The sequence below is a fragment of the Petaurus breviceps genome, unplaced genomic scaffold (assembly GCF_028583685.1).
Source record: "Petaurus breviceps papuanus isolate PSGF00001 unplaced genomic scaffold, PetGlider_PUasm1.0 99, whole genome shotgun sequence".
Taxonomy (NCBI): Eukaryota; Metazoa; Chordata; class Mammalia; order Diprotodontia; family Petauridae; genus Petaurus; species Petaurus breviceps.
Window position 1 is genome coordinate 2,661,682 of NW_027187465.1, and position 7,930 is coordinate 2,669,611.

The following is a 7,930-nucleotide window of genomic DNA, read 5'->3' on the forward strand; positions in this document are numbered from 1 at the left end:
AGGGGGCCAGAGAGGAAAGAGTTAAGTGAAGCCTGGCTGGGGCTGAAACAGGGTTGTGGGTGAGAGATGGAAGGCCCTCCCACACTGGTCTCTGGAGGAGGTCACTCAGAGCTCTCCCTTCAGAGTTCTAGAGGTGCCCCCAGGGTTCAGGAAGTATTTTTGAGGCTTGAGCTCTCATCCCTAGGGTTCTCCAGAAGTTAATTGCCAGGGATTAGTGCCCCAGTTTCATTCAACCAATTAACATCAATTAGCTTTCACAAAGGAATATTTATAAGGAAGGCAAAGCAAGAATAGAAGCTACATTTCCTCCCCAGCACCTGGGGGCACGTTCTCCCCTACACCACCCCAGGGCCTAGAGAGAACAAGATCAGACTTAATAAGGGCTCTCACTTCTAAATGCTATGTAGTTGATAAAGTTGTAGTAATAAGAATAACCAGCATTTTTCACAGCACCTACTATGTGCCGAGCATTTTATAAATATCATCTCATTTGATACGACTCTGCAAGGTAGGTGCTATTAGGACCCCCATTTTATAGATGAGGAAACTGAGGCAGGGAGAGGTTAAGGGACTTTCCCAGGGTCACACAGCTAGTCAATGTCTGAGGGTTGATCTGAACTCACTGCAGGCTTGGTGCTCTATCCACTACACCACCTAGCTGCCTTCAGAACGTGTCCCTCAGCTTCTGAGTCCCATTAACTGAGGGGCTGAGTCCCATTGGCTATTTTTCAGGGTCTTTGCTGCTGACCCACTTGGGCTCCATCTTCAGCAAACCCTGATGTGAATTCTGACTCCCTGAACTCTCTTTGGGCGGTAGTCATGATGCCCCATCTCAGCGGCCAGCCAAAGGTCTGGACTGTATCCACATGGGAAGAGGACCAGAACCGGTTACAGAAGGTCTTGTGTGGGCTCTGAATCTGCACCTTCTCATGCCTTTCTTCTCAGTGCAGGCTGTGAGGTGAGCAGGCAGATGGGCATAACTTTAGGGCTTCCCAGTGCCCACAAGTGAAAACCAGAGACTGCCTGGTCGGATCAAATCAAACAACCCAAAGGGCTTGTGAAATACCAGCCAATTTGCGCCAGTGCGAGGGGCACTGGGTTCTCCTTGCCAGCTTCCCTCACCTGTTGTGCACCAGGCACACCCATGCATTACCAGGAAAATTACTTCAGCTTAATTAGTGCTGATGCCACTTGGAACTCCCCTGGGCTAGTATCACCAAGCCCTGGTTTATAGCTCGGGCACAGGGGCAGCCAAGAAGCAAAGAAACTCACCTCCACTTCAAGAGGAAGGAGGCCTTGGAGACCAATTGTTTTCACTTGATTGTATTTTCCAATTAATAAGTATTTGTTTTCTCTCCTTCTCATTCCCCACCCCAACTTAAAGGGAAAAATAAAATCCTTGGAACCAATATGCATAGTCTAGAAAAACAAGTTCCCCCTGGGTCACGTTCCAGAACATCTGCCTTGCTCTGCACCCAGAGTCTGTCCATCACGTGTCTGTCAGATGAGGGGAACAGGCTTCGACATGGGGTCTCTAGAACTGTGAACGATCATTGCTTTGATTTGAGACCTTGTGTCTTCCAAAGCTTGGTCTTAATGATGTTGATGCTATTATAGAAGTCACCATGGTTCATGTAAGTTTTCCAGGGTTTCTCTAAGCCCATCTATCTTTTCTTATGGCACATTCATACTCGTCCTGCTGTTCTCCAATAGGTGGGCACTTCCTCAATTTACAGGTTTGTTTTTTTGGGGGTTTTTTGCTTTTTGGAGGGGGAAAGGCAGGGCCATTGGGGTTAAGTGACTTGCCCAAGGTCACATAGCTAGTTTTGTGTGTGTGTGTGTGTGTGTTTAGTGTCTGAGGCCACATTTGAACTCAGGTCCTCCTGACTTCAGGGCCGGTGCTCTATTCACTGTGCCACCTAGTTGCCCCTTTATAGGGGTTTTTTTTGCCACAGAAAACAGGTTTTAAAAAATATTTTTGTACATATAGGAACCTTTCCTTCCTCAGAGATTCATTTAAGTCAATTCAACAATCATGCATTGTTGTCATTCAATCATTTTGATTGTGTCAGACCCAGCGCACCATCCACTGTGTCACCTAGGTGCCCTCATATATAGCCCTTTGGGCTTTGGGTTACCATAGGGCCTGGAGTCAGGAAGACTCATCCAAGTGAATTCAAATCCAGCCTCAGAAACTTCCTAGTTATGTGACCCTGGGCAAGTCACTTAATCTTGTTTGCCTCAGTTTCCTCATTTGTCAACTGAGCTGGACAAGGAAATGGCAAACCACTCCAGTGTCTTCACTGAGAAAACCTGGAATGGGGTCAGGGAGGGGTGGACAGGATTGAAATGACTGAACAACAAAACCCTCCAGGGCTGTCTGTATCAACACCAGTCATTATTATCATTTGCTATGTTCACAACCTTCCTGGGCCAAGTTCCAATTAAAGAAACACAACAAACAGTACCTAAATTGGAAATTAATTACTCTGAGACTTCTCTCTGTACACTGTTATATAATTGGCTTGTTGATCTTCCCAAGTCTGGGGACCTTGGCTTTAGGAAGGCACGGAGTGAGCAGATCTCTGCTGAGCTCCTGGGGGCAGCCTGTGTTTATTAGGCCTGGCACAGGGGCAGAGGGGTGAGCATCTCTGGCTAAGATAACATTCCTTCCCAGACTCATGGAATTGGCAGGATTAGGGATCCACACTGTAACGTTCCTGACCAGTCTGGCGGGCATCCAGCCTCCCCAGGCAGCCCTCCACCCCTCCACTTTGGGACAGCTTGGATTGTTGAGGTCTTTCTAATTTCAAACCAAAATGACCATCTGGCCACTTCCCCCATTGCTGTTGGGGCAAAATCAAAGAGGTCTAATCTTTCCTCCAAGGGACAGACTTTCCAGGGTTTGAGAGGTCTCATGTTCTTCCTCTTCTCTTGGATAAATATCCCTAGTTCCTTCCCCCCATCTCATATAGCATGGCTTCAAGGCCTGTTGCCATCTGTTATCTCTTCAGGATGCTTTCTGACCTCTCCATGCTTTTTGCAAACTGTGACTCCCTGGAACTGAACCACAACGCTGCAAATGAAATCAGACCAGAGGAGGGTCCAGTGGAACTACCATGTCCTTATTCCTGGAAGCCATACCTCTCATTCTTCCAAAGAATGCTTTGGCTTTTTTTCCCCCGTCTGCTAACACATACTGAGCTTGAAGTCCACTAAGACCCCCAGATCCTTTTCAGAACTGTTGGCCGGCCATTTTGTACTTGAGAGGTGAATTTTTTGAACCTGAGTGCAAGAGTTTCCATTGATCCCATGGCACTTTATCTAATTGGATCCAGCCTAACGCTCTGGCCTTTCAGGATCTTTTTCGGTCCTGACGCTGCCATCTGATACTTCTTAGTTGTCCCCCACAGATTGTCATCCCCCAATTTGATATGCACTCCATCTATCCCTTTGTCCAAGTCAATGATAGAAATGTAAAACAGCCAAGAGCCGTTATGTGCAGGAAGGAGAGGCCTTGGCCTTAGGTTTGGCTGGCTTGCTTCTCCTTTCCCTTCCTCTGTCTCCCACCCCTTTGGAGGATGGGTCTGAAGGCTATTGGACTTTCCATCTCCCACTGGCATCCTAAATAGCACCCCCAGATCTGCTGCAGAGACTCAGCCTGACTGAGGGTATCTTCCTGAGCACCCCACAAACGGGAGGAAAGGCCCTTCCAGCAGCTGTGAGGCTCCTTTGCCACATGTGCTAGGTTTGAGACCACTTTGCCCTAGACAACAGTCAAGGTACTTGAGGGAGTGTCACAAGTATTTGGGAGGATGCTTTGTACCAATGGGGCTGACCATACTCCTTTAGTAAATACTGTTCTAAAAAACGACTTACAGCTGGTTCATTCAACCGATAACCTTGGTGGGTGGGGAAGCCACTTAGTAGTACCCCTATGAGCCTGATGGGGAGATGCAGCCAAGTGCTGAGGGCCCCAGGAGTCTGTGAGTGGGAGTTGGGTAAAGAAGCCCTGGAACTTACATAGTTTTATATGTAAATATATATACATATACATATAATTTACAATCTACTATATTTACATAGGGAATTATCCTGTTGGCCAACGGAATGGAACAGAAATGCCAGTGAGGAATTGGAGACTAGAAGTAACTTGCTTGAGGTCACCCAGCAAGTCAGTGGCAGAGTTAGGACTTTAAGAGAATTCATTTTGAGCAAAAAGTAAACTTCTAGCTCAGCGGTCATTTTACAGATGAGGAAACTGAGGCCCAGAGAAGTGACTGGTTCAAGTGACTGGTCACACAGACTATCAGGAACTGAGCCAGGATTTGAACCCAGGTTTTCTGATGCCATGTCTGACACTTTCCCCACCCACACCTTTCCTCTAAGGTGACCTTCGGTCTCTTCCAGATACCTTCGGAATGCAGCTATGTGTATGTGCATGTAGTTTGCCTCAACAGAATAGTAGCTCCTTGAGGGCAGGTCCTGGATCTGCCTTTTCTGGGTATCCCGCCCCCTTATAAATGCTTGCTGACTGACTGCTGAGCCAGGACCCCCCCCCCCAAAGGCCCAGGCTGGTCCTGAGCTGGGGCCCTTGCATCGGGCTAGGCCTTCTCAGACCCCACTGGACTCCCTGCTCTACGTGGGGATCACTGAGCGCCCCTGGACAGGAGCCCACCGAGAGCTGCTTCACCCACGTGCTCTCCCACTTGTTACAAGGGATAATGTAGGAGAAGTCGCCCTGGACTCTGGGTGGGATTCACGGTGCCAGATGATGCCCCAGCCTGGTGAGCCCCCAGCCCAGGACACCCGGAAGCAGTGGCAGAGCTGAACCCAACGCGGGGTCACAGAGAATTCACATCCTATTTATTTGTAGGTTCTTGGACAGAAGGAGCACGAGCAGTAACAAAGGCCAGGACCGGTCCATGCAGCGTCTGGTTGGGCATCCTCCCCGGAGCACGCGGGGTCCCCTTGTGGCCTGCACTCACGCTGGCGCCAGCAGCTACTCCTCCTCATACTTGTGCTTAATGTGCTTCCACAGCTTCTGTATTGGACAGAAAGGCCGCAGTCTGAGCCTTCCCTAGGAGGCAGCCCTTTCAGGATGCGACCCCCCCCCCAACCCCACTGCTGACATGCTGTGTCCCAGCAAAGCAGGGGGCCTGGGGGCAGTAGTGGGTGCATCTGGGCCCCTTCCCAGGGGGTCTGGGCTGAATTCCCCGTCCCAGCCCAGGTTGGAGCCGCAGCCCCAGGTCTGGGCCAGAGAAGGGGGCCGGGCAGTGGACCAGCCTGGGAGGTTTTTCTCATCACTCTACCAAAGGTGACCTCGTCCTGGTCAAGGAGACGCTGGAGGCAGGGGCTCAAAGGCCCTTGGAGGTGATGCTGCTGTGCTGGTGCCCTGGGCAGCCTGGGACCGTCCAAGAGGCCAGCGGGGGCTCTGAGGGCTGGGCATGCAAGAGTCCTGGGCCTGCCCCCTCCCCCAGGCTCCTCTGTCCATCCCATCTCCTCCCTCCGAGCCTTTGCCCAGGCAGGTGCCCCCCCCCTCAACCCCGTCTCCATCTTCCATAAGGCTCAGCTCAGATGCTTGGGGCGCAATGGCCTGGGTTCGAGTCACAGCCTCTTTGGCCCCAGTTTCTTCCTTGGGGATGAAGACCTGGCCCGACCTGGGGTCACAGGGCTGCCCCATTTTACAAAGGGGAATGAGGCTGCTTTTCTAGGGTCACCAGCGCCGGCTAAGGCAGGATTCGAATTCAGGTCTTCCCAACCCCAACCCGGGCCCTTTTACAGATGGGGAAAACTGAGGCCAGGGGGAGGGACATCTGTCCAGGGGTCCTCCCCTCCCCCACTCACTCTGCACATGGGCAGGGGAGGGATCTCTCCTTATGACACCCCCCCCACTCTGCCTCAGTTTCCCCCGCTGTAAAACAGCGGCTGGCCCAAATCCCAACGTCCTTCTTGCTCCAGACACCAGGCCGAGGTCCGGGGCCACTTCCGACGACGTGCCTCAGTTTCCCCCTCCGTAAAACAAAGGTGAGGGGCCTGGGGACCCTCTGACCTCGAACAAAGACACGTGTCGCTCCGTGTCTCAGTTTCCTCTTCCGCAAAGCCAGAAGGCCGGGGTGGGGGGCGGACAGAGGTCCCCCAAGCCCCACTCCAGGCCTCGGCCTCCTGCCCGGCATGGCCCAGGGGGTCAGTCAGTCAGCCCCCCACCCCGGAGGCCCAAGGTCAGGCGCCACCAGGCCTCAGCCCCGCCCTCACCCCGTGGTTGATGCTGTCGTAGATGGCGTCGCCGCCTTGGTCGAAGGCGCGCTCGAAGAACAAGGCGCCCACGGCGATGGTGAGCGCGAAGGTGGACGTCCTGCGGAAGAAGAGCGAGTACACTCGCCCGAGCATCGACGGGGACGCCATCTTTCGCCGGCCCGGCCTTGCTCGCGCCTGCGCCTCAGCCTTCTCCTCACGGGGAGGAGCAGCTTCCTCGCGAGATGCTTCACGGGACTTGTAGTTTCCCCAGAAGTTTGGAGTCTCCTGAACTTTCTCCCCACTGTTCTTTTGGTCTCAAATTTCACCAGAGAGTCCTGTCCCATCAGCTTTAGGCATATCAATCCGAGTATAGATTTGAAATCTTTTTTATTCGCCTGCACAAGCTCGCAAAACGGAGCGCTTGAACTACATCTCCCCGAGGGCAACGCGCTCCTTCAGGACGCCATTTCTCCCTTCCCCCGCAGATTCACGTTATTCCTGGACCCAAAGTCTTCTGGGATCGACGGTTTGGCCCCAGGCTGAAGACGAGGGACGGACTACGATTCCCAGAGAGCACCGCGCGAGGAGCGGGCGGGGTCGTGATACCAGGTAAGCTACCGACGCGGGGGCGCGCGACTGGAGAGTTGGTCTCCCCTTCCCCCCTCTCTCAGCGGGTACTTGGGCTCGTCCTCCCTGGTCCCGGGCCGGGACGCGGGGCAAACCATCTCGCCGGAAAGGGGCGCGCTCCCGGAGCGCTCTGGAGCGGAAGCTCGAGTGCCCTCAAGGGAGGTAAGACGAGCCGGGGCCCCTTTATGGGCGGCAGAGCGCGGGTTGGGGGCTGGGGGGCCTGTAGCCCATCTGACAGAGGGGCAGACCGAGGCACAGAGAGGGCGCGGGTGAATGAATAAGCGCTTCCTGGGTGCTCCGAAAGCAAAGGCAGTGCCTGCCCTCTAGCAGCTTCCATTCTCACTACGTCACTGGGGAAAGGTGGCTCTCCAGGGCTGACGTGCCCTGTCCGGGCACACTGACCGAGGCGGCTGGGCCAAGGCTGGCCGACCGGGATCCACGTGGAAGAGTCCGAGGCGAGATGTGAGCTCCTGGACGGGAGGCAGAGGCCCTGGGTTCAGATGCGTGCTCTGAGACTGACTCCTGCTCCGTGAAATGAGCGATCCCACGGCTTCTGAGCCCGCCCGTGGCCGGCTCCTGTCTGTGTCTGTGGCCACATCCACGTGCACTGCTACATCTCTGCATACATCTCCAGCCCTGACCTCTCTCAGGAGTCCTCAGAAAGGAAACACCCATCCCCATGCCCTTGCCCCTCTGTCAGACTTCCTGGTTTTGGAGCGTGTTGCTGCCCTTGGGTTGAGTGAGGCCCCTCTCTCCCCTACAAAGCTCTAGAAAGATCCATCTGCCCCTGTTGTCTCTCTTCCTCCCCACCCTGGTCACTTCTCAAACCCTTCCTGCCCCGGCTCAGCTGAAACTGGAGTCTCTCCAGAGGCCTTCTGTGACCTGGTGACGCTGGGTAGGATGTCCTTTTCTCCGTCCTCTCCCCTGTGCTTTCCATCTTTCCCAGCTTTGGGGCAGACGCTACTCTCCTTTGGCGCTCCACCTTGACCCTCAGATCGTCATCCCTCTCCTGATCCCCAAGGGGCTGTCCTGGGCCTCTGCTCTTTGTTCCCTGCATTCTCCAGTC

The 7,930-nt window shown here is 53.7% G+C and overlaps 2 protein-coding genes across 3 annotated transcripts in view; one reads left to right on the top strand and one right to left on the bottom strand.

The window, feature by feature from the left end:
- Positions 1 to 4,844: 4,844 nt before the first annotated feature.
- UQCR10 (ubiquinol-cytochrome c reductase, complex III subunit X) lies at positions 4,845 to 6,468 on the bottom strand. The gene is made up of 2 exons (XM_069081849.1): positions 6,256 to 6,468; positions 4,845 to 5,044 (listed from the first exon to the last, which is right to left on the bottom strand). The coding sequence occupies exons 1-2, from the start codon at positions 6,403 to 6,405 to the stop codon at positions 5,003 to 5,005; spliced, it is 192 nt and encodes a 63-aa protein (XP_068937950.1). The 5' UTR covers positions 6,406 to 6,468; the 3' UTR covers positions 4,845 to 5,002.
- A 228-nt stretch (positions 6,469 to 6,696) lies between these two features.
- ZMAT5 (zinc finger matrin-type 5) overlaps positions 6,697 to 7,930 on the top strand; it is a 28,548-nt gene continuing 27,314 nt past the window's right edge. Inside the window, exon 1 of one of the 2 annotated variants that reach the window (XM_069081848.1) lies at positions 6,697 to 6,846. The gene's annotated coding sequence lies outside the window, so the exon portion shown is untranslated. The other variant, XM_069081847.1, reaches the window with a different exon arrangement.

Excerpts from the sequence above, each read along its gene's own strand:
- UQCR10 (XM_069081849.1), bottom strand. The coding sequence starts at position 6,405 with ATGGCGTCCCCGTCGATGCTCGGGCGAGTGTACTCGCTCTTCTTCCGC. Across the intron at positions 5,045-6,255 it reads ACGACAGCATCAACCACGGG|AAGCTGTGGAAGCACATTAA; the intron begins GTGAGGGCGGGG and ends TGTCCAATACAG.